A 27284-nucleotide genomic window follows, 5' to 3' on the forward strand; every position below is an offset into this window, starting at 1 on the left:
TGAGAAGAAAATTCCTTCCTTTGGAGAGGTCCACAACGTAAAGAAAGATTTAAAGTGAATCATGTTTTTTAATAGTCTAAGTGTGATCCATGTGGTGATCAAAAATCTAAAATTAGATTTAATATTTAATTAAAGGATTATATAAGAATAAGATAAAGAAACTACTCAAATAAATTTACCAAAAAATGATGTCCTTTTATAGGCCTTTGTTTGTACTATTTAGAGACATTTAAAAGGGCAATTATTAATGTGAATCAATTTAATATGAAGGATCATAAAGTGAAGATAAAATAAGTACTGTAAAGGTTTATTTCATTCTTTTCTATATCAATTCCATATTAATATGTGTACAAAACTGTCTTTAAACGCAAAAACAACGAAAATAATAAAAATGAAAATAGCAGATATAATACTTAATACTGATTTTTTTTCCATTATAAATATACCATTATGAACCATCAACTGTTTAAAACCAGCACAGAATCTTATTCCAGTTTAATTTAATGATGTTCATCTGCCACACAACATCCCACCAACAGAATGACAATTCCACTAAAGTAAGACCCACAGACACCATAATAGTGTCTATTAAAACCAATACATTTCAAGAGTATGTTGTTTATTTTCAAATGAGTTTTATTTGAAAGAAAATAAATCACAAAAAATTAAATTACATATAAATTACTGAATGTATAACTTACAGAGAAAAATACAACACAGCATCATTGCGCAGGATAAGATAAATGCATTATTATTTGTCAATCCCTTATTTTAGCTTGTTGGATGAACATGACCTATTAAACACTTTATATTCGTGGAAACGTAAAAGTGTGTCATCTGAACTCATGTACATTTGTGCTTGTTTTTGGGTTCCTCTCCTCCCCACGTGCGCGTGGAAAGAGGAGGACAGTCAAAGGGAATCTCTCCTCCCACTCCACATCATATTCCTTCATTCTCCACGTCTCTGTCTCTCTGTCTGAGATCAGATGTCTCCTGCGTTCAGCAGAAACTCCCCCCGGGACCCTCGTTATCAGCTTCACGCGCTTTAAACGCTTTAACTTCGCACTGCAGAAATATGACGAACCGCGTCAGCGTCGCGCTTTTGCGTTTAAACTGCGTTTTCCTTCTTGCTGTGAGCCACGTCGAGAGCTCTGAAGCGGACTACCTCTTTCCAGACACAGAGCAAGGTTTGTGTTTCAATGCAAAAAATCACACGCATGGGTTAAAGCATATTTTACACAATTTTACGCGACTGTTTTATTCAATGAAGGAGCTGGTAAGTTGCTCAACTTTGCACAATTAAGAACTTTCACGTCATTCATTCTTTACTTATAAAGGACATTTACAAAAACAAACCAAGGTGGACCAAAGAATTGAGATACATACATGAGTTTGATTTTCTTAATTGAATGCATTACCTGTAAAATCTTTATTTAAGTTCCAAAACAATTATAGTAGACGTTATTATTGCATATTTGGTCAGTTGTGCATTTTTAGATACTTAAACTGTGTTCAAAACATATTGCAGAGGCACTACATCACCACACTCAATCCTTTTCAACAAAAATATGAGAATTGTTTAAATGGTTTAAATATTTAATACACAACATATCATGCTTTATAGACAATGGCATGAGGATCAATGTTGGCCTAGCATATTAATTTGTGATTTTTCTGGAACACGACAGAAGATATTTTGTGAAATGTCTCGGTGGTTTTGTGTCCGTTCAATTGAAGTTATGGGGTTCAATGTTGTTTGTTTACCAACGTTCTTCAAAATATCTTCCTTTGTGTTCTGGAGATGAAAGAATGTCATGCAGGTTTAAAATGATGCGAGGGTGAATACATTATGAAAAGAACTCAGTTTATCCATGTTCCTTCATTTGTAAATCACTTATAATAATAAATAAAGTAAATGTTCTTGTTATAACTTTACTCTAATATTCTATTGAACTGTGTTTTGCTTTCATTCACAGAGCTCTTCATCAAGCAGCATTCAGAGATTTACATTGATCACCCTGAGAAAGTGCACGAGGATGGAACATTTCTCTCACACACTTTATCACATCACTTCACCGACAGTCGACACAAGAGACACCTGAGTCCTGCAGAGACACGGGTGTATTACAAACTCAAATACAAAGATCGGGATTTAACTCTCAATCTAACCACCAACAACAATCTGCTGTCCCTGGATTATGTGTTGGAGAGACGGAACAGCAGTTTCATGGAGAAACGGACACAGACTTCTGGGAAAGACACCTGTCACCTGATCGGTACAGTAACCCATGACAACAAGAGCGGGACGGCCGCCGTCAGCACCTGTGAGGGGCTGGTGAGAAATATATGACATCATAAGTCAATTATTTAAGATATATTGAGAGAGAAATGTTGGAGTTCATATTGTGATCTTCAATAATATTGACTTTTGACTGCAGACTTGACTAATCTGAGCTCAGTCTGACACATTCTCCTCTGAAACTCTTGTGATGTGTCTGACTCTATTTCAGGAGAGACACAGATGAGACTTCAGCAAAAGTTTCCATTAAATCGCCATTTAATACTATTGATGTCTAGGAGGAAAAAATAGATTTTTCTTTCTTCTGATTTTGTTCATCATTTATTCATCCTCATGTGTTTTTAATCCTGTATGACACTCTTTCTTCAGGGTAACATTACAGAAGATATGTTGAGAAATGTCTTAGTGGTTTTGTGTCCAAACAGTGGAAGTCAATGGGGTTCAGTGTGGTTTGATGACAACGTCCTTCAAAATATCTTCTTTTGTGTGCTGCAGAAGAAAGAAAGTCCTACGATTTGAAAAGAAATGAGGGCGAATAAATGATGACAGAACCTTTATTTTTGCATGAACTGTTCCTTTAACGTCGGTTTCGTTTCCATGCACTAATTAATTCCTGATGGATGCATATCATGGGATGCATCACGTGCAGACTCCACAAGGACCCCAGTAACACGTTTTTATAAAGCTGGCGGTCCCGGACCACCGGCCTCACACCCTTTGACCTCTGCATTGTTTGCAAAATAAACTTTGTGTTGGACCCCCAGAAAGACTTTACAAAGAAACCGGCTACAGGATCGCAATCTAACAGTGTGTCATTACATTTCCGTGTACATGACCTCAATACAAAATGCAAAACCCGTTGCTTCTAGGGATAGTTCGGCAAAAATGAAAATTCATCATTTATCCTAATGTCATTTCAAACCTGTATGACTTTTATTCTGCAGACCACAAAAGAAGATATTTTGAAGAATGTTGGTTACCAAACAACACTGAACGCCACTGACTTCCATTGAATGAACATTTCTCAAAACATCTTCTTTTGTGCGTTTCATAGACTCATATAGAGGTTTTGAACAACATAAAGATGAATAAATGATGTCATCAGAATTTTGCCCGTATGAAGAACATTCCTAACAGCATCTTTTGTGCTTCGATGGAAGTCGTAAGTTTATTTAGTCACTTAGAAACAGTGCATAATCTTACATATGTCTTGTTATTTCATCTATGAATATGTTTCCGATTCATTCTCAGACTTTTTACATGTCGGGAACTGGTTGTGCAGAACATAATTGCATAATTGTACAGAAATATTTTACCTCTAAACGCAATTATTGGCCAATCACAATTAAATATTCCAGAAAGTCGCGTAACAGGAGCCAATAGGAGTCGCTGATGCTCGGGAGGAAAAAAAACAGGGAAATTTGAGAAGAACTGTATTCAGGTCAGTGGGTCGACACAACATGACTCACTCCAACTGACCGCTGAAAGAGAAGAAAACGAGTTACGCAGATGAAAACACAGAGATTTGTTTTTTGGCAAGAGATTTTAAGGTTGAAATGAGTGCATGCATGCAGTACTTGCAGAAATTGCTCTGTATCTCTCTCTGCCCGAGCATGTTTGCCCCTCCGGTAAGGTCATGTTACATGTCAATCACTTTGGCTTCATTCCTGTCATATTATCTTGACTTAAATACATCTCTAAGTGTCTCTCTCTCCCCTGCCATTATATATTCAAATCATTTAACCGTTATAACGTTTAATGAATGCATCTGTGGTTAGCAACACGGTTGCTGTTTTGGGTGTCTGGACTTGTGTGGATCTGCAAAAATATGCACAAGTAAAAGCATGAAAAAAACGAACGTCATTCGTGATAAAACTAAAGTTCGTTGCAGTGCATTCAGCGGTAGAGTTAAAAGTCCGAATGTAGGACCCGAAGCAACGCCGAGACCAGAGAATGAATTTCTCAAAAATGTGTGAGAAACCGTGATGCATCTCTGTGTACAGTCAGAAAAAGCTGAGTGTATGTGAAGAAGGTGGAATGCAAAGTGTTTCTGCTTTGCTATCTTCTGAACGCTCCAAAGGCCTTGTGTAAATAAAATAAAGGCTCTCCGTCAACAGAATAATACTACCGTAATACAGAAAGCAAGGACCTGAACTTCATTGACTCTTTAAAAATGTATGCACAAATGAATCATTCCAAATAAACTAGCAATCCTCTGAAAACAAACCCAAAGGTCAGAAAGAGTTTTATTGGCCAAGGGATACGGTTTCCACATTGTACACAGCACAAGAAAACGAAGAAAGTGACCAAAGTACAATTAAATAAAAAGACTTAAAGGAATATACATTCTTGACCTCTGTGGGATGTACAACTGGTTTTTCTGTGAAGTCTGTTATATATAAGATGGAAGACATAGTGCTGTCCTTTATATTCTGTTTGAAGGCCAGCAGGGACTCTGAACCCTGACGCACACACTTGCACACACACACATGGCTTCTGTATTAAGGAGCTCAAGTTTTGTTATTTTGATGTCCCTTGACACCAAGCTCACGTTTCTGCTTCGAGGAACAGATGAGGGGAAAGGAAGAGAGAACTAGCCCTCCAATAAACTACATTTTTAAAATCTTTGCTTTAACTTACTCTAATGTTTTAAGGTGCTGTGTGTAATTTTCTGGAGGATCTATTGTCCGAAATGCTATATAATACACATAACTATGTGTTCAGAGGTGTATAAAGATCTTACATAATGAAGCGTTATGTTTTCATTATCTTAGAATGAGCTATTTCTATCTTCGTACACCGCGGGTCCCCTTGCATGGAGTTCGCCATGTTGTTTCTATGGTAGCCTTAAACTGACAAAACGTTATCTCCTTCAGCAAAGAAGCAGAAACGTGACAACATTTTAGTTCTATGTCAGCCATCGTAGTCCTTCGAAAGGGAGGGGCGAGTGAGCCATTGGTTGCAATGCGCAACCTCACCACTAGATGCTGCTAAAATCACATTTACTCAACCTCGAGTTGGTCCAATCTGTATAAACCGAACAGTTCTTGGCCACCATTGAATACCATAGTAGGAAAAATGGTGGTTAAAAGTGCACCAGAACTGTTTGCTTTCCTACATTCTTCCAAATATACTCCATATGTGTTCAACAGAACAAAGAAATATATAAAGTTTTCCTACTATGGTAGTCAACGGTGGCCAAGAACAGAAACCCAAAAGCCGTATAGAATACCATAGTACACATCTAAAAACTTCCGTATTCAAAACACATATAAATACCATGAATTTTAAGATTTATTTTTGCAAGTGTTTTTTGTTGAAAAAGTATCTCTCTCAACAGAATTTCCTGAGATCACAAACTCCTTGCTTTATTTTTTTATGAGGATAAAAACCCCGAGGATTTTATTTTATTGCTCTTTTTATAGCTCAGAAGAATGAAATGCACTCTGTAAAACTAAACTTTGTTTAATATGTGACTGCTAACATTCAGACTAATGTATGCATTTGTTCATCATATATAAGACAAAGCTTGAGTTTGTACTAAAATCTCTAACTGTTGTTCTAGGTCAATTTAAGCATAGTTTAAAAACCAAAAGATAAAACTCAGATCTTTGAGGTCTTCGGGAGAAAAGTGACAGGAGTGCTAAACCTTAAACAAGTTTCAACCATATCCATTAGAAAAAAATGAGTGTAATGAGGTTCAATAAAAGGAAGGAAGGAGACGGGAACCGGCAAACATTTAAACATTTAATCAAAATAATAACAAAGTAAAAAGACAGCTGGCAGCCCCTCACAGAGGACTACTGCCGGAGAATAAAACAAACCACAACTAAAAACCAGGCCTGGTCCTCTCTCCTCGACGGTCCGGTCGCACATTCTCTTATGCTCCCGATCTCCTCCGTGATACGAGACCGGTGTGTGCACAGCTGACGCTCATTAACGCTCACTCACCGGCCTCGACTCACAGTCTGGCCCCGCCTACTTCACATAATGAGATATTAGCAAGAATATTTCCTAAGAATATATGTAAAGATGTTTAAGCGTGTTTTGCCATGCCTGTATAACACAGATCATTTGGATACTTTAGTCTCTTGTGAATGATTGATTCTGCTGAGTCAATATTTTTACTGCGTCTCCAACTGCCCCCCCGAGCATTCGCGGTTTATTCCTCTGCACGTCCACAAATCCCTCGATCTGTTTTGCATTACGTCAAGCCCAGTTTCGACACATTTGGAATGTTTCTTTTTGGTCGTGGTTTATTTAGTTTCTCCTGAACGCACACCGGTTGTTAGCCTGTGAGAGTGATTCATTCAGCATGCGATGCATTATGGGATTGGCTCTTATCCCTCAAGAATCACAGCTGGGCTTTCTTTCCAGCTCTGGAAAAGCATGACAATAGAAAATGGCTAAACAGCACGTGCTAGGGACGTTTTGTGCTGCAAAAACAATCCCATAACTCCAACAGTTCATAATGTGCGGGCGGACCCACTCTTGCTAAAAAGGAAGTGATCACGTGACCTGTTCTGACCCGTAAAAGTAAACAAATCTGTCTTCTTTAAACAACAGATAGTACAATGACAAGCACTTTTCCACCCATGTGTTATAGAGAGGGCTGTTAAATCTATCCGATGGGCCGTTGTTGATCGAGCCCATCCGTGGCCATGTTCCAAACATCACTCATCCACAACAGCCGCACGTGATCTACCGGAGCTCAGCCTGGGGCGGACTCAGACGACGGCGCAGCACAGATGAACACGATGTTCCGCACAGTCCCTGTGGGGTCAAAGGTCAGATTAACAAGCCGTAAATGCATGCACATTCCTTAAAGTGATAGTTAATCCAAAAATAAACATTCCATCATCACAAATGGTGTTTGGTTATAAACGTCCTTCGAAATATCTTCTTTCCTGTTGTGCAGAAGAAAGAAAGTCTGAACTATTGATTAAGGCCAAATTCACATTTTGCATCTTTTTATTTTTCAAATATAGACGCGAGGCAGTCACACATAAAAAAGGCGCTCACATTATTTAGTGTCGGAGTGTCGGAATTCAAATTGTATTCTTCAAGTTGTCAAAGTAAGGTTTACTGAGTTCATCATGTGCGCGTCTTCGCATTTCTATGTGTTCTGGAGCAGATGGTGCAGGGTATTCCCAACAGTTGGATCAGGAGAGAGAGCGCTGGGAGCAGCGCCAGCAGCGTGGGGATGGAAACCGTGATCCAGATCAAGAATGGGAACGGCCACGGCGGATCTCTCGCCGCTCCATCAGCAAAGAGCGCTGGGTGGAGACCATGGTGGTGGGCGACTCCAAACTCATGGACTACCACGGGAGTGGGAACGTTGAGTCTTACATCTTCACAATCATGAACATGGTGAGCTTATGACGTCATCACATCACAGATTTTTAATTGCTAATTATTTAAATACTTTAATCCGAAAAAATATGTTTATATTATTTTGTATCACTTCTTGGCAGGTAGCTGGAATTTTTCATGATGCTAGCATTGGCAATGCCATCCATATTGTGTTAGTTCGACTCATTTTGCTACATGGAGATGAGGTACAATGTTGTTGATGAGGTACAATGTCGATTATGTTGGTCTTGGTCTTGGTTGATCTTGATCTTGGTTAAGATTGTCATAAAACCTGATCACATAGGGTTATAATATATCACACAAGCTGTTCAGTGTTGATAGAACATGAGATGACTGTTTATGTTTCTGTTTACACAAGGGACTGAAGATCGTCCATCATGCCGATACGACTCTCAACAGCTTCTGTACCTGGCAAAAAAATATCAACGCTCAAAGCGACACACATCCTGCACACCATGATGTTGCTGTACTCATCACACGGTAAAAAACAAATGTAAACATATTCCAAATTGTCCATAAATTGTACAAATGCAAAGCGATTTGCGATTTCATTTGAGTTTGGCAGGCTTAATATGTGATGCCAGAGGAAGTGAAATAGCATTAAGGGAATTTAAACATGGCAGGGTCGTAACTCTTTGCTTTTCCTTTTGAAATATGGCAGACATTGTACAAATCGTGCGCCAGAACAAATCGTGCTCCAGAACACATAGAAATGCGAAGACGCGCACATGATGAACTCAGTAAACCTTACTTTGACAACTTGAAGAATACAATTTGAATTCCGACACTCCGACACTAAATAATGTGCGCGCCTTTTTTATGTGCGACTGCCTCGCGTCTATATTTGAAAAATGAAAAGACGCAAAATGTGAATTGGGCCTTAAGCGATAGTTCAGCCAAAAATGAACATCCCTTTATCCAAACCTGTGTGACTTTCTTTCTTCTGCACAACAGGAAAGAAGATATTTCGAAGGACGTTTATAACCAAACACCATTTGTGATGATGGAATGTTTATTTTTGGATTAACTATCACTTTAAGGAATGTGCATGCATTTACGGCTTGTTAATGATGATCACAGAGAAATATATTCATAAGAATGTTGGCAAGTTTCAATTTTGTCATAGGTGCCCCTGAACTGTGTTTTTTCTTCTAAATTCTTCAAAATGTCTAATTTTGTGTTCAACAGAAGAAGAAAAAAAGTCCTTCTATGGTAGATGGTGGATGTCCCAGAACTGAAAATGGCTAACATTCTTACAAATATCTTATTGTGATTCCTAAAAAAATTAAGATTTATTATTGTGAGGATTTGTTACTTTTGTGTCCGGGTCTGGGCATTTTATAGCCTAGCTGAATAAACTGTTGTGGCATTATTATTTATTCATAAAGTCCACAGGACACAATAAATGCTGATGCTGAACCAAGCCAGACTTTACATTATTTTAAAGCATTTGGCAGACGCTTTTATACAAAGCGACTCGCATTGCATTATTCTATACATTTATACATAGGTATGTGCAATCCCCTGGGATTGAACCCACAACCTTGCGTTGTTAACGTAATGCTCTTACCATTGAGCTACAGGAAAGCAAAAACTTTAGGCTTTACCCCTGAAGCACAACTTCATCTGCACATCAAATGAATGAAAGCTGTGGTTTGCTCTGTTGTGTCTGACCTGATGTGATCTCTGGTGTCAGGAAGGATATCTGCGCAGGCATGAATCAACCGTGCGAGACACTGGGACTGTCTCACCTGTCTGGCATGTGTCAGCCGCACCGCTCCTGCAACATCAATGAGGATTCAGGGCTACCTGTTGCTTTCACCATCGCCCACGAGCTCGGACACAGGTGTGTGTGTGTGTGTGTGTGTGAATCATTCCCCGTTGACATATTTGTCAGATGCTTTTATCAAAAGTGTTTATCCTGGGTAACAGATGTCTTGTTTGGTGTTTCAGTTTTGGAATCCCTCATGATGGACAAGGCAATGATTGTGAGCTGGTGGGGAAACAACCCTTCATCATGTCACGCCAGCTCCACTACGACTCCTCTCCTCTCACCTGGTCCTCCTGCAGCAAGGACTACATAACACGCTTTCTGGAGTGAGAACACAAACACATCACGCTGTTACACCTCACGTCTGGAGAAGACATAGAACAGGCCAGAATATGTCCTCTCTTTCTTTCTTTCTTTCTTTCTTTCTTCCCTTCCTTCTCTCTGTCCGCCCATCGGTCCTTCCTTTCTTTTTCTTTCTTTCTTTCTTCCATTCTTCTTTCCTTCTTTTTTCAATGTTAAACTCTGTCAAAAAGTAGTATGCCAACTTTTTTGCATATATTTCTCTCTTCCCAGTCGTGGTTGGGGTTTTTGTCTGGATGATCGCCTTTCTAAGAGAGACCTGACCACACCAGTGTCGGCACCTGGAGTGAGATACTCACCCAAGCACCAGTGTCAGCTGCAGTACGGGCCCGACGCGACCTTCTGCTCTGCAGTGGATGTAGGGTTGACCGATTCTTGATGCCGTTTTTACTTGATGCAGCTTTGAAGAGTTTATAAAGGTCCTTTCATTTCCAGAACGTGTGTCAAACTCTCTGGTGCTCGGTGAATGGTTCGTGTCGCTCCAAACTGGACTCACCCATAGACGGAACCAGATGTGGAGCTGAGAAGGTAGGAGAGATCTGTTTTAGACAGATGGTCTTAGGGGCCATTCACACAGAACAAGTTTTTCCATTCCAATGCACTTCTTTTCAAATGTTTTTCTATGTGGCAAGATGGCGGAGGGCGACTCGAGACCCTCACGTTTTACGTTGAGCATTTTTAAAGGACATTCTTGAGCGCTGCGTCTCATGCATTCTGTGTGAATGGCCCCTAATATAGTACAGAAAGTATTTATTGTCTTGCTGGATGTGTGTGTGTGTCAGTGGTGTATCTCTGGTGAGTGTGTCATCGTGGGGAAGTTACCAGAAACAGTGAATGGAGGATGGGGACCCTGGAGCACCTGGTCTCACTGCTCACGTACCTGTGGAGCTGGCGTCCAATCAGCAGACAGAGAATGCAATCAACCCAAGTACTACATCAGTAGTTCTTTTTTTTCCTTTCTTTCTTTCTTTCTTTCATCTTTCTTTCTTCCTTCTTTCCGTCCGTCCTTTCTTTCTTTCTTTCTTTCTTTCTTTCTTTCTTTCTTCCTGTTTTTCCTTCCTGTCTGTCTGTCTCTGTTCTTTCATTCTTTCTTTCTTCCTTCCTTCCCGTCTGTCTGTTTCTGTTATTTCTTTCTTTCTTCCTCTGTTTCTTCCTTTCTTTCTTTCTTTCCTTCTTTCCTTCCGTCCGTCCGTCCGTCCTTCCTTTCTTTTTTCCTTCCTTCCTTCATTCCTTCCTTCCTTCCTTTCTTTCTTTCTTTCTTTCTTTCTTTCTTTCTTCTTTCCTTCATTTATTCATTCCTTCCTTCCTTCCTTCCTTCCTAGTTTACAGAATTAAACGTTGCAATGTTAAACACTGTCAAAAAGTAGTGTGCCAACTTTTTTGCATTCATCCTCATCATGGTTAATTCACTATGTGGCTTCCACTTTGAATCTCAAAAAGATAAAATAAAAGCCTTTAACTGTTTAGTCCAATAATAAATAAATCACAAAGAACATGATGAAGTTTAAAGATAAATTGTGGTATACTGCATCATGTTAATATGTTAATATCATATTGTGTATTGTTGAGTTATTGAATGCATCTTGTCTGCATACCATGCACCAGTAGATGAAATACACTAGATGGCACTATTTCACAGAGCTTCACCTTTTGGTGTCGAGTTGGTGCTCTACCACGAAACAGTCAATGCACCATTCTTAAAAGATGGCCTTTCAATGACCAGTTTTGTGCCTTGCTTATATATATGTCCAATCATCTACATGTTCCTTTTCATTTTTTGTTAATTTCTGTGAACATATAGCATGATTCTTTTGTCTCGTGTCCAGGCCTGAGTTTGGAGGGAAGTACTGTACAGGCGAGCGGAAGCGCTACAGGATTTGCAACACAAAGCCGTGTGTCCGACAGCAGCCGTCCTTCAGAGAAATGCAGTGTAGTGAATTTGACACAGTGCCTTATCACAATGAACTCTATGAGTGGATACCTGTCGCCAGCACCTGTAAGTGTTTACATATTCATTTTACAAAATTTTTTCATTGGACAAAGATTTGTTCAATATTTTTGTAGGTTTTTTGTTGTTGTTTACAACACTGAATATTTTATATCTTCAGTTGGACTCTACCAAGATAACAAGAGAAACATCAAGCAACTGAATTAAAGCACTATTAAAACTGTAACGACTACAAAATGGCATCAGCAATGACATGATATGATTCCAAAGTCAAGAGAATGCACTTTTCCATAACAATATGTGGTTTAAAGCACTGTACTTTGAAAAAGCATCCGTCAGCCAACCTTAGCAACCACCTAGGAGACCCTAGCAACCATCAATCAACACCCTCTCATCATGACAGCCCGATTGATTGACAGCTCTAAAAGGAACTCATCTAGCTGCTAAACCGCTGGGCTTTAAACACTAAAGTGTGCTCTTCTCTCTGTGTGTAAATTCACAGCACGGTGGACCGGGGCCTGTTGACATTAACATGAAACTCTTACACGTTGCCGCACGCAATTTTATAGAGTTTGTTGGGTCACATTCAAGAATGCTCCACTTTTATGACCCAGTTTCAAAGGCTCTGTGGATTCTAAACACAAATGTTTAGTCATTGTTATTTTCTTTAAGACTTTGGAGCACTTGAGTGCATTATAAAGCCTTTAATAACCTCAAAACAAAACGGTGACTCAAAAACAACAAAATAATGACAATATATGTTAACAAAGCAAAGCTTAGGCTCTGTTTATCAGTTTATTTTGTTATTTTTGTTCAAACTCTATGAACTCATCCTTTCGTATGAGTGACGCTCATCTCCTGTTTTTATTTATTGTTTTGTTGAATTCTCAAAGCTCGTCCCTGTGAGCTGCAGTGTAAACCTGCGGATGAAGATTTCTCGGAGAAGATGTTGGATGCGGTCACGGACGGCACACCCTGCTTCATGAACAACAGCAGCAGGAATATCTGTATCAATGGTGTGTGCAAGGTAGTGTGGCTGGGTATGTCTTCCATTACATGCCTTTAGTGTTTGTCTGTACCCTCCGTTCATTTTCATCGTCATCATTTTTTCCCCCAAATATTATTCCCTTTTATTCAACGCAACATAAGATATTTTGAGAAATGTCTGAGTGGTTTTTAGGGGCTGGCTGGCCATCTGGGCGTTTTTTCATCGTGGTGGGCCGCTAATGTATATGGCTAGAACGGTCGCTTTGGCCACTCAGACGGACGTATTATGCAAATGCACGCATCGAGAATGCAAAAGACACTTATGCATGCCACCCCCCTGTTGACAGACTTAGCCATGCATAGCCCCCCCCGGTTGACAGACCCGACCCTACCAAAAAATGACAGGGTCGGTTTTTCTTCCCAGTCCAGCCCTGGTGGTTTAGTGGTCATACAGTGGAAGTCAATGGGGTTCAGTGTTGTTTGATTATCAACATTCTTCAAAATATCTTCTTTCGTGTTCTGCAGAAGAAAGCGTGAACAAATGATTAAAGAATGTTTTTTGGGAGTGAACTATCACTAGGACAGACGTTGAAATATATAAGGCCACATAATAAATAATAAGTAATAAATTATGCTTTTTAATCAATGTTAAATGACTCATAAAAAAAATGTGTGTATGGGAAGGTGTCGACTGCACGTGTGAAGAAAACAAACTAACGTGTTTAAATGCATCTAATCTCTCTTCAGGAGGTGGGATGTGATTTTGGCATCAATTCGAATGCTAAAGAGGACAGCTGTGGTGTATGTCTTGGCGATGGATCCGCCTGTGAAACCGTGAAGCAGACCTTTGTGGGACAAGATGGATTTGGTGTGTACATTTGCCTCTGGGTAAAACACTCGATCTGTATCTGATCTCACCCGAGTACTTATTTTCTTACTAAAACACCTCAAAAAGAAAGACTTGAACCATATCTGCAGACCGAATTGTGGGTTAATGAGTGAGGTTTGATGATTTAGGTTACAAGAACCTGGTCTTCATACCAGAGGGAGCTCGGGACATCTTCATACGGGAGGTGGAAGAGGCTGGGAATTTTCTGGCGATCCGAGACGCTGATTCGGATGAGTATTACCTCAACGGGAATTACATCATTCAGTGGAATGGAGAGTATGAGGCAGGTGGTACAAAGTTTCAATACGACCGCAGCGGCAACATGGAGAATCTGACCTCGGAAGGACCGACGACCAGACCCGTCATGATTCAGGTACCGACAAATATACCCAAATTTGTCTTTTCGAAAGCAATGGATTGCAAAAAAAAAACATTTGGAGACGCAAAGATTACATTTTTTTGCTGTGCCAGAGAAATAAAAATAGAATTGAAAATGACTTGAATGAACATTGCATTGTCAAATGATGTGGATGCGAATTGTGCAGCTGTTGTTTCAAGAGCTCAACCCCGGTGTGAGGTACGAGTACACCATCAAGAGAAGTCACCCGCTTGGAAATGAAATTCTTGAACCTGAATACACCTGGAAGCGCGGAGCCTGGTCCGACTGCAGCGCCACCTGTGGGTTTGGTATGGAACAAGATTTATCTTCATTCAATCCATAATTAAACCGAGCCATCATGACTTACGACTTGCATATCAGTAGTTCAACTTTCGACACTCATTAAAGAAAAATATCCTTTTTCGGACTCGTCCCACAGCTTTTGATATTCTGCAAATTCTAAATCGTCATCTAAATCAATTCTAAAATCAGATCTGCGTGCTTGATTTATAAGCGCAGTATGAATTTGTTGTACACTTTCGTTGATCGTTTTCAAACAGGTGTGCAGCATCAACCCGTGCGCTGTTTCGAGGCAGAGGTGGGCGTGGTCGAGGAAACCCTCTGTGACCCCGGTACGCGTCCTGACGACAGACATCGCAAATGTAAAAACATGGATTGTCGTGCCAGGTATGACGCCACGTGGCAGTTATAGTGAATAGATCAAGTGAAAAGCACTGACTCACTGCTGCCCTCAGGTGGTGGGTCGGCGGATGGCAGGCGTGTTCGGCTACATGCGGCCCGGGTGGAGTGAGAAAGCGCACAGTTCTGTGTGTGCGTCCGGTTGCTGGAGAGGAGCGCGTTCTGCACCCCGGAGACTGCAAACAGATGCTCAAACCCAAACCCGTGCTACCTTGTAGCCGAGACGTGCCGTGCGGGTCAGAATGGGTTGTGGGGAACTGGACAGAGGTGGGTGTTACGTTTTTTTTTTTACGGATGGTAACCTTTTTTTTTATTGACCAACTCTTTTGTGTGTGTCCTGCAGTGCTCTCTGTCCTGCGAAGGAGGCGTCAAAACCAGAGCGGTCAAGTGTGTGGCCAAACGGCCGGGTCAGTGCGACCCCGCCAATCGACCGCGCTCCACGATCCTGTGTAACCTCCAGAGCTGCTCGTCCGATAACAAATGGACCGGCTCCCCCTTTCGACCTCGATTCCGTCCAAGAGTCCCTCCCAAAATCTCAACCACTCCACCAAACCCCCCCACCGTCACCGACTATACAACACAAGCCAGCACTCCGCTAACAGCCACAACCCCGTCTGACTTTATCCATGAGGAGGATCAAGGCTTTATTTTGGTTAAGGATGTTGAGGAAGACATGGGTGGTCGTGAGAAAGGTCCGGCGGAAGAAGAGGAAGGTAGCACAGACCTGACTCCTGACAAAACATACACGCCCGGTTATGATTACATAGTGGGAGAGGAGGAACGAAAGGATGATTTCATCCCTACAAGAACGGCATCATATGTCCAAACAACCGCTGGAACGTCTCTCCACGCGAGTCACCCGACGACTGTTACATCACCTAACGTCCACACAACAAAACAAGTGACCAGCACATGTCAAACCACTGTACCCCCAGTGTTAAGTTCTTCCACTTTTAAGTGGGTATCAAGCTCAAAACTACCCTCGACGGCGCCACACGTCACAGGTGAGAGACAACGAGAGCCCGTCCATACAGTGACGATACCGAGAGTAACCACGAACAACACGAGACATGTCAACAGAGACCTCAAAGTGCCAAAAGCGGTCAAGCAGAGGCCAGAAACGGTCGGCAGCACCGGGGATTATGGGAACCTGAATACACCAAATCCCATCAGGAGAAATGCATTCTGGGAAGTGGGCAACTGGAGTGATGTAAGAACGCACATGTCATCATTATATTTAGATCTAGTTGTAAGAAGAAAGGAAAAAGAAGTGGTGATGCTTTAGCCAAAGAGGTGTTCTGGGTGGTTGCCAAGGATGTTGGAAGTGGTTGCTAGGTTAGTTTAGGACTCATGACGCTCTTTCTTTGCAGTGCTCTGCTACGTGTGGTGTGGGTGCGATGTGGCGGTCTGTATTCTGCGGTTCAGAGCGAGATGAAGATTGTGCCAGCGTGAAGAAACCAGAACCAGCTCAACGTTGCAGCCTGCGGCCGTGTGCCATCTGGAGGACTGGAAACTGGAGCAAGGTGACGTCAGACCTCTGTATGAATGTCGGAATGACGCGAACTGTGACGTGACAGCTTTCTGTGTGTGTCGGTAGTGTCCTGAAGGATGCGTCAGTGATGTGAAGCATCGTGACGTGCAGTGCATGGATACACAGAGCGGACGTCCTCTGAGGCCGTTTCATTGTCAGGCGCTGTCGTATAAACCGTCCACCAGCGCCCCCTGTAACACTCAGGCCTGTCTACAGTGGAAGACGTCATCCTGGGGCGAGGTACTGACCCCACGACCCACATGCACCTCAGGATTGATTAATCTGATGATAATCATATTCTAGGGTCAATGTGGTTATTTAGATTTATATATTGTAGTTTTAAGATTAAAGGGAAAAAAACATTCTGAAATTATTTACTGTCATGAAATGACATGTGGCTGAATTAATAATGACAGAATTTCCATTTTTGGGTATAATATTTTTTTTCAATTATTGTTTTAGGTCAGTTTTTTTTGAATAGTTTTTAATTAATTTGTTTTTATTAATTTAAGTTTTTAGTTTACATGTTTTTTTTTCATTGCTAGGGCAACATTTCATATCATTTAGTTTTTCAAAGGATCTGAAATATATGTAATGAGGCCTATATTTTGCTTTATTTCAATTAAAATAAATCATTGTTAATGTTTTAGTTTCAGATAATTAAAACCATAATTTCTAGACTAAAAACATGAGTTGTAGCAGCTGTTATTATAGTTTTGTTTTTGAGTTATTTGTAATTAATTTGTATTTTTTTAGTATTTCTATATATTCAAATTAATTTATAATATTGTTCGTTACATTTTTAGGAATTTTTAGTTTTGTAACTTTATTATTATCACTATGTAAGTACATTTTTTCTCCATTTTTCAAATTTGTATTTATTTTCAGTTTATAATTTTAGTTCTCAACTAAACCAAGATAAACAATGCCTCTGCATTAATCTGAAATAAGTTTTTTAAATAATATTTATTTTGATTTCTGTGTTTTATTTGATTTCAATGAATGACATTCTTTTACAGAAAGTTGTGGTTTTTTGTCAGATGCAACAAATGAGAATTGAATTAAGATGACAAATTTCGGTCTATTATTATAACTTTCATGTCACATTAAGGACATATATGAACTGTACTCTGCTCACATGGACCCGTGACATGTATGTGTTTATGTGATTGACAGTGTTCTGAAAGCTGTGGTCAGGGATGGAGGAAGAGGCTTGTGTATTGTCCCGAGGATCATCGCTGTAACGTCACGATCAAACCTGACAGCACAGAACCGTGTCATCTGAAGCCCTGTACCCGCTGGCTGTCTGACACCTGGAGCACGGTAACTGACTGCAGAAAAGACCATTAAACACTCAAACGTTCTCTTAAAATCAACTTATTTTCATTTAAGATGGTTCGTACTGGGGACGTTCAGCATAAAAAAAAACTTCTGCCCGATATTCTTCTCGTGTCATTGGTTGACAGTGTTCCAGAAGCTGTGGTGGAGGACTTCAGAAGCGTGTTGTGAAGTGTGTAAACAAGGAGACCAGAGAAGAAGAGAAAACATCACTGTGTGCACAGAATACACAACCAGACAGCGTTCAGACCTGCAATACAGACCGCTGCAAAACTGAGCGTGAAGGTGAATGTAACAACATCATTTTCTATCGTTGTCCAACAGTGAATGACAACCTATTTTGCATCATTTTAAATGCGGATTTATTTCACACTTTTACTCTCGCTTCTCAAGGCACAACATGCAAGGTTACAAAAAAGAGTAAACCGATACGTGAATATTGCTATTTTATGTTCATTTGTTAAACACTGGAAAAAACAAAATGTTCTGCTTTAATTCAAGTAATAGTTACTAACCAGAATAAAGTAAATTCTGCTTATTAAATACATTTCGTTTGTAAACAATAAAAGCTTAAGCTGAACAAAAACATGTGTCTACCTTAAACTTCACGGTTCACTTACTTTCATATTGAAATATAAAAAAGTTACAACATAGAGGGTCAAGTAAGAAGAGACTGGTGGTCTCTATACTGACATTAGCACAGTTACCGTTCAATAAGTGAAATAACATCAGCCTAAGTACAAGCACCGCTCTTCTGAACAACGGGAACAACTTAAAAAACCCAAACTTCAAAATAATACCAAAACTCTCCTATTTCAAAGATAAATCAACAAATAACACGAACAAGTCTTTCTTTTTACTGAAAAACACTTAAAATGACAGTTAATCTTAATCATGCAGTCAGATACAAAGCATGCTGGGAACTACAGATCAACTGCCAATGTCATAATGTCTACAAAAATAATTTATGTAGTCTCAACACAGAATAAATAAGTAAACTTAATGTGACCAATTTAAATGGTTTAACATAATAAAATTGAGTTGGATTTACTTAATAATATATCAAAATAAAATTACTCCATTTAAAAAAAATCGTAATCTCAAGATTTTAAAGATATTTTAACAAAGTTTTTTGTTAAAAACAGGAACATAATTAAGCTAAGTATATTGTTTCGTTTATATTCATATAATTATATTAAGTATATACAATTTCTTTTCGTAAAATCCACCAAGGCACATAATATTTTTTTCAGTGCATTCTGTGGAAAATAATCATTAAAGATAATCGTCATTTGCTTTACCAGGCAGTGTTGTTATTTAGTGATGTATGTGATGTTCATGATTGGTTTGTGTTGTGTGCAGGGCCGGTTTGTAAGAAGAACAGCATGTCAGCACGTTTCTGTGAGAAACTCAAGTTGCTGGGTCGATGTTCCCTGCGTTCTATCCTCAAGCAGTGTTGCGTCACGTGTATGATGTAATGCGGAGGTCATGGCAGGGTCGCGCTCGGCACGTCTACCCAAAGCTGAAACTACTGGACACGCAGCCACAGGGGTTCACAGTATCCCACAAACACAGACCTTCCACTCCAATATATATCATTTTTATACTTGAACGTGAGAATCCTGCGCCAGTGAATAAATACATGAAATCTGTCACAGGTCTATTTTGATTTCAGCTCAGATGAACACAAAATAACACGGATTTCCCCTCAAAATCAGCACAGAAAATGACAAATTAAAAGTCCTACTGTATGTCCGCCAATGTGTTCTCCTCTGCACTTTTTTGTATGCATTACACTTTAACCACTCCTCAAGACCCAGGTGGCTTGCTATGGCCAGGGGCGGACTGACCGGTAGGACATTCTGTCAAAGTTTAGAACAGGCGACCTGCCTACAGCCATGACCAGGGGTAGACTGGCCATCTGGAGTATCAGAACTTTTCCTGTGGGACGCTTACATATGGGGCCGTAATCGACGCTTTGGCCAGACAGATGGACGTATTAATGCGAATGCATGCAACTCGAAGGACCCCCCCATCTACAGAAATGGTGGAGGGTTGATGTGGGCCGAATAATCCAGGGCCGTTTTTGCTTCCAAGACCCCCCCTGGCTGTAGCCCAACGTTGCTTCGGACCAAAAATATGCCCCGGTGTCATGACAAATTCAGTCCACTTGGTAATTGTGTTCCATCTTAGGACCCAATTTAGTGGGTAGTTGTAATTCCTGATCACAAAGTTATTATCTCAATATGTTGTTGTATGGCTAACCAAAGCTGTGTTAGCTTCTAGCGAGTTTAATACGCTGGGTAGAATAAAAGCATTAAAATGACATGTTAAATGTAAGTTTAAAAAAACATTTGAGCATATAAGCTTGATGTAACATACACGTCAGAATTTCTGCGTCAACATTTGCTTAACAAACAAAAACATAACTTTTGATATTTGAAAACTACCATAATTAAAACAGTAAGAACGAGATTTGTTTGTTTCACATCCCATAGCCTCAATTATGTACAATTATATGAAGCATTTAGTGAAAAAGACAACAATGGTAATTTTTGCAAAGTACGAGCGACAAAAATCGTAATGTAATTTCATAACAATTACAATTGGGCGCTAAAAAGCGTACCCAATAGAAGTTATTTTAGGCAACCGAATCACGTGGGGTCCTAGAGGGGACTTGATTTGTCATGACACCCGCGAGGAAGGCTTAGACCCCGGAAGTGACTAAGAAAACACGAATGGCCCTAGCATGCACTAGCACGCCCGCTTCTGGTTGGATAGTGGAACTGCGCCTGCGGCTTAAATGCAGTTTTCACGTTCTGCGCCATGTTGTTTAAATAGCAAATGCCTTCGCGCCCACGGCGTGCTGGTCTGAAAACGAGGTGTGTTCAGGCGGCTTGTTGGCGCGTTGCTATTTTGTTGCAACTGAAAGGGACCGACTGAAACCCCATTCAACTTCAACAACCCAATATTATATTTTTGTTAGTAATACAGGCCAGTGGACAGTGAACGTACATTCTGCTTATAAGACACATAGGGACGCGCAGCAGCACTCAAACATGCCAAATATTAAAATAAAAGGATACCAATGTAAAAGATTATTATCGTACACATAAAGATGAAAAGGTGTATTGCCTTTTTGGAGAAGCGTCCAGTCTTTGCTCTTGCAAATTCCACCGTGAGAATAGGGACAACCAATTAAGAACATTTAACATCCTTAAACTAGCAAAGGTGGATTCGGACACACTTTGTGCACTTGCGCCCTCCGCTTTAGACAATGCGTTAAGAACGTTAAAATTGGGTCCTATGAGTAAATCTACCTAAATTTTGATTTCATTGAAGTTTGCTTGTAAGACCTTAAAAGATTTGGAACAACTAACATTTCATTTTCAAACACATAGTCTTAGATTTTTGAGAAGTTTACTTCTTCCATTTTTAATTTGGATAAATCTTGGATAAATAATTTTTTTACTGATTTCAAACTGTTTTAAAATGTATATTTCTGTATCATCACGTTCCTTCTGGGAATACTATCAAACAGGACTGCGTCATTTTCTTTTCATAGACATCTGTCAGTTTGGTGTTTGCGTTTTTAATCTTTATTCATTGAAGCACATAAAAGAAAAGTTAAAGACTGTGAAGTGTTATGCATTATTACAATAACGGTGACTTTTTTCTCTTACTCTAGTATTGCATGTTTATCGATTCACTTTTACCAATACCATGAACGTTATGTGTTAACGGTGCTCCAAAGAGTTTTACTCAACTCTTCTAGTATATTATTAATGCAAAACACATGTTTTATTTACTACTCAACCGAACACAAACACTTACTGTATGAAATCCTTTCTCAGGATATGTGTATTAACGGATGTCTGCACTGCATTGGTGGTGTCTTGTTGTGTTTATTGTATTCGTATGCTTTGTGTTTCATCATCTGGTGCTAACAAGATCACTGTGGACGGAGGAGTTGCAGGTTCACTCCTCTTCAGCTTTTATAAGAATAGCTCTGAATGTTTTATACTGAACATGCTTCATGTCTAATAAACACAGTCATGATGTAAGCCAGATCTCTGTCTGCTCTTCTGTTCGCGAAGCTTTTTTTAGCAAAAGAAGATATTTAGAGAAATGTCAGAGTGGTTTTGTGACCGTATTCAAGTCGATGGAGTTCAATGTTGTTTGGTTCTTCAAAATATCTTCTCTCGTGTTCTGTAGACGAAAGGTTTTTAAACTAATTAAAAAAAACACATAACAATTACACAATAACAAACAACAAGATGGGTTACATAGAATTATAAAGGAAAGTAAGAAAAACCTAATATATACACACACAAACACATATACTACACAATCCTATAAGTACCACACCAGAAAAAGTCTTGCAAGCAACTACATTTTTTGAGTTTCTTATAGACTTTAAATATATGTCAACATCTTTAAAAAAGGACTTTTCTAAATAACCTCTACCTTTAGGGAACCACCAAAATGCATAATTTTTCGAATTAAAGAAAAATCCGAGGGTACTTGTAGAGAGATTCTGTCATGGTTCCACCTCTCCTTGTCAGGTATTTCTTGGTTTAGAGGTGGAATCATACAGAATCCTCTGTTTCATGTGGGGAGAGATTTTTTTGACCCTTGCGGTCTTCCACACTCTCCTCAGGTCGCGTCATTGCCCAACCCTCCTGTTTCCTAGTTTGTGTTAATTACCTTCCCTATAAAGAGTCCTCATGTTTCTTTGTCTCGTTGCTCATGCATTACTTGTTGTACATGTTGCGGTACGTTTATGCCGTACGTTTATGCCGTACGTTTATGCCGTACGTTTATGCCGTACGTTTATGCCGTACGTTTATGCCGTACGTTTATGCCGTACGTTTATGCTGTACATGTTCTTGTTCCTGTTGCTGTCTTGCCTGTCACAGTAAGTGTAGTTTAGTGTGTTGTAATTCAGGTTTTTGTTTTATTAGTTTAGTTAGTTAGTGTCCTTGTTCCTTGTTTAAGTTTATATATACCATTCCTGTTTTCCCCCACGTGGGTTTTGTTTTGCTTGTTTTGTACTGTCTTGTTATTTGTAATAAATATATCTGTTAACCCTTTCACCACCGTCTGTGTCTGCCTGCAATTGGGTTCTCACGCCATGTCTCAATCCGAGAATCATGACAGATTCAAAGAAGGGAAGGGAAGGAATGAGACGGGAACCGGCAGACATTTAAATAAACATTTAATCAAATAAAATCAAAAGTAAAAAGACGGCCGGTGAATACAACATAAATACAAACATAAACATGTTCGGGCCTGGTCCTATCTCTTCGACGGTCCGGTCGCTCGTTCTCTTATATGCTCCCGATCTACGTGATTCGAGACCGGTGCAATTACTCACCGGTCTCGCCCCGCCTACTCCACTACAATACTTTTTTACTAACAAAGTTTGAAAAGTCCACCCAAAATATTTTACAGTTAACACAATCCCAAAATAAATGAATAGTTCTTTTTTCACATGAAATGCTGTTATTATAATGAGAGCGTTTGTAATTTACTGTGTAACAATAATGAATGGTTTTAAGAGAGACCTTTACAACTTGATTAGACATAAATAATTTATTTGGAAGAAGCCAAAACTCCTCCTACTTTGCAAAAGAAGGTTTGATTAAGTAAATGATAAAAAAATCAACTGATGCAATAACTAGCCTATTTGTTAACAAATACAACACTCAAAAAAATGTAAAGTTCAACTTAATAAACTTTTTATGTCAACAGGTTCCACATAACTGGATTAAGTTCAATTTAAGTAACATTATCTTTTTTAGTAAACTTAGATGAAGTTAATGCAATGTTGTTTACTGTGTTGGGTAAGTTTCTCTGAAAAAGTATTTTATGACTAGTTACTTATTACATATTCAATAGTATAGTTTACAAATGACTCTCTCCAAAAAGTATTTTTTTTAAATTACTTATTACTAGTTACTTTCTTTATCCTATATCTCAACCTTGATTAGAATTGATTCAAGGATAGACACGAAACGGCTTATTTAATTCATTCAAATAAATAATGTCAAACTACATAAATTATTCTTATTAACTGACCAAAGTATACAAATGTGAGAAGGATACAGTACATTAAAGTATACAATTTAATGTTTTTATAATTATTAATAAGAATTATAATTTTGTTGTCATTTCCACTATTGAATATATCACACAGTATTTATTACATCAGAAGTAACTGTAATTAAATTACAGAAAAATAAGAGTTATCTGTTACTTTACTTTTTCAAGGGGAAAGTAATTAAATTACAGTCACTAATTACCTAGTAACTAGTTACACACAACACTGGTTGTTTAGTTGAATCAGACAAAGAGTCTTGTTTTTGTTTCATATCATTAACTTGATGAAATTCAATTATGCTAACATGTATATTTTACATTAAACCAATCTAAAAATATCAATTTGATCAATTACGTTATTTAATGTGAGCACTCAAGTTCTTAAGTTCATAAATTTATAACATTAATCTTTAATTAATTTGCCATCAAAAAGAAGATGAAAAGAACTCAAATTCAAATTGGAAATGGAATGGCCCTCTGCCTAACCAAAGGCAACACTTTTCTAAACAATAGTAACCACAAAACTCAAAAATATAACAAACTCTTCAAAACCTTAAGGATAAACGAAAATTAAACATTAACAAACGTGAAAAATGCATAAAATAACCCTAAGTTAAGAAAATAACTCACAATGCAGTTATATGCAAGTCCTCTGCCCAATTGTAACTATTTAATGTAACACAACTTAACTCCTTTATGTTGTCATAACATGAATGGATTCAGTTATATGACTAAACATAAAAAATCATGTTGTGTTGATTTAACTCAAGTAAGTTAAGTAAATTGGACAGCAAGAATCTTTTTTTTTTAGTTAACCTTATTGTGAAGCATTGTTAAAAATATCAATTATATTGTTTCCATAATCTATTTAAATTTGATGACAAAACTCTTTGTTTTGAACGCACATGCTCGGAATCTTGCTTTGGATGAATTGACAGTCGAATGTGTTTCAGTCATCACTTGTTCTGCCATTTTCAGGTCATTGTAAAACGGGAAGAAGTGACTCTGCAATCCAAACCGTGCCAGCTCGGGCTCCATTACACGGGTCAGGTTCATTTCGGCCGGTTGGTTTGTTCCTTATAACCCGAGACTCATTCAGCACCGAGGAGATGTCAACTGGGTCACGGAGCCCTCTCAGTTTGTCAGCGATGTCACGTCATCTTAATGCCCTATAGATTTCCTCGTTTCGTGACAAAGCACCTAAGCTTACCTTGATTTCAGCTGGGTTATACAATCACACATTTCCGCAATGTTCTTTTGGCACCAGGGGTTCAGATACACCGGCCAATGCTTAAATGGCATTGAGACGACTTCCCTTTCCTGTGTCTCACTAAATAATTCAGTCCGAGAGAGAGAGACCTGATTCAGATTCAACTCAAAGCAGATCGTGCCATGATATGAGTTCACCTTGTATAACTTTACACTTTGGTTTGACTGCATTACGTCGATGGAACACACGTGACCACATAGTGCTTGAACTGATTTTCTACAAAACGATTGCTCTCCAAAAATAATTCCCCCTCGTGTGGTTGTAAACCCGTCTTTCTTCAGTGGAATACAAAAAGGTATATTTTGAGAAATGTCTCAGTGGATTTGTGTTCATACAATGGAAGTCAACGGGGTTCAGTATTCATGGACATTCTTCAAAATATCTTCTTTTGTGTTCTGCAGGTTTGGATGAATGAGTGGAAAATGTGTTCCGATGAGGCAAGACAAGAAGCCATCGCTGCAAACGGACACCTGCGACACCTGCAGCGCACGCTCACCACATCAAATATTTACATTAAGTGACGGGTGTGGACACCTTGTGAATAGGCGAAACAGATCGCATCTTCAACGTTTCTTACTGTTATGGTCTTAGGCTATTAAAGAAACACTTAACTTGAAGATCAAACATCAGACCACGTGCGCGACTAGCATGAATTATACATCATATTGTGTAGTATGTTGAGGACGGGTGTGATCTTGTTTCTTTTCAAAGTGATGAGATGTTTTATGTCCGACCAGTTTTAAACGAATTGAAAAAATCCCATATAGATTCCTTTTAGAAAGAAAAAACACAGATGAGATCACTTTCATTTATCTGATGTCAATGGAGAAATAATGAGATGATTAAATGGAGATCAAATGTAAACTTTTGCTGAAGTATTATCGGCGTCTCAGATATTTCTCTTGAGAAAAAGAGTCAGAAATCTCACAAATGTCTCATTAGAGTTTCAGAAGAGATGACAACAATGTCTCAAACTGAGCTCAGATTTGGCCGATTCCAACGTTAGGAATGTGATGTTTGCGTTATGGATGTGACATAAAAACATGTGTTTGTTACTGAGTTGAAACATCATAAAAAGATCGGTCTGTGAAGAAGTTTTCTATTTTAAAAAAGGAAAATGAACACGCGGTTTAAAAGTGACAAAAATAGACACGTATTTTGAAAGACGACCATCTTTGTTGGATTTCTATGAATTAAAATGCACAAACCTGAAGCAATACCCAACAAACGGAGAACTCATCATAGAACATAAAATAGTACACTTTAGTACCTTAATTAAAATAAACAAATTAGTTTAAAACGATTCATCATAACCTTGATGTATAAACTTAATTTTTAGTAGTCTTGATTAAATTATTTTGTTTATAAACTGAAATAAACTGATATGTTCGACATTTTTTTTATACTGTACATTTTTAACATTAACAAGACATTATTCCTTGCAACTTCAATAAAAAAATATTGAGTGAATAGAACTCAACTAATATGGAAATAAGGGATAGTAGCCGCCCACGACCTAGCCAAAGGCAACGCTTTTCTGAACAATGGTAACCCCAAAACTCAAAAATATTACGAACTCTTGAAAACCTTAAAGATAAATGAACATTAAAGACTAACAAGTGTTTATTTTGACTGAAAACTGCATAAAATAACACTTATTTAAGAAAATAACTCTCAAAATGCAGTTATACTATTAAAATGCTAATTCAAATAACTAGTATTAAAATACCAGTTAAAATGCTACTATTACTATTTGTCCCAACATGAATGGATTCAGTTATATAACTAAACATAAAAAAATCATGTTTTGACCAAATTTTTCAAAAGTTGTGTTGATTTAACTTAAGCAAGTTAAGTAAATTGAACAAGCAGCAAAAAACTTTTTTTCATGTGCCTATAACACACAATTTTTTGTATTATATATACATATTTATTTAATTTCTATATAACTGGACTATTGTTTAGCTGACTGTCTGCTTCATATGTAAACAATGCTCAAATGTTAATCAAAATTTGATAAAAATTCCTCACAATGATGCCATAGAAGAACCATTTTTGGTTCCACAAAGAACCATTTCTTCCTTTCTTTATTATAATCTTTGTGAAACAGAAAGGTTCTTCAGATGTTAAAGATTCTTCATGAAACCAAAAGGTTCTTCTATGGCGTCAAAGAACCTTTTTTTAAGACTGCATGATGAATATGGACCGTTATGGATGTGACGGTCCTGAAAACGGCACTTACCTGAGTTTGAAAAATCTAAAATAAAACAAATGCTTAAAAAAACCTGAAGAGAGACGTCACATGGGTATTTGAACCACCAAATATCGACATCTGTGC

At 38.6% G+C, this 27284-nt stretch overlaps 1 protein-coding gene across 3 annotated transcripts; it reads left to right on the forward strand.

The window, feature by feature from the left end:
- Nucleotides 1–761: 761 nt before the first annotated feature.
- Nucleotides 762–21642, forward strand: adamts12 (ADAM metallopeptidase with thrombospondin type 1 motif, 12). Of its 3 annotated transcripts, none has more exons than XR_008906479.1 (24): nt 762–1187; nt 1977–2335; nt 6906–7086; nt 7434–7669; nt 7774–7857; nt 8031–8152; nt 9369–9518; nt 9626–9769; nt 10017–10161; nt 10239–10331; nt 10586–10731; nt 11630–11799; nt 12645–12778; nt 13486–13606; nt 13756–14000; nt 14173–14314; nt 14567–14693; nt 14762–14972; nt 15049–15915; nt 16076–16228; nt 16303–16476; nt 17413–17559; nt 17629–17859; nt 18937–21642. XR_008906479.1 is itself a non-coding variant. In XM_056745830.1 (24 exons), exons 1-24 carry the CDS (start codon nt 1076–1078, stop codon nt 19050–19052), a joined length of 4536 nt encoding a protein of 1511 aa, XP_056601808.1. In that variant the 5' UTR covers nt 765–1075; the 3' UTR covers nt 19053–21642. The 3 variants fall into 3 exon arrangements, 2 of the variants coding, with proteins under 2 accessions (XP_056601808.1, XP_056601809.1); XM_056745830.1 differs by having other exon boundaries at nt 765–1187; nt 17703–17859; XM_056745831.1 differs by lacking the exon at nt 762–1187 and having other exon boundaries at nt 2155–2324; nt 17703–17859.
- The last annotated feature ends 5642 nt before the right edge of the window (nt 21643–27284 follow it).

Source organism: Triplophysa dalaica, chromosome 4 (genome assembly GCF_015846415.1).
Source record: "Triplophysa dalaica isolate WHDGS20190420 chromosome 4, ASM1584641v1, whole genome shotgun sequence".
In the NCBI taxonomy this organism is placed as follows: domain Eukaryota; kingdom Metazoa; phylum Chordata; class Actinopteri; order Cypriniformes; family Nemacheilidae; genus Triplophysa; species Triplophysa dalaica.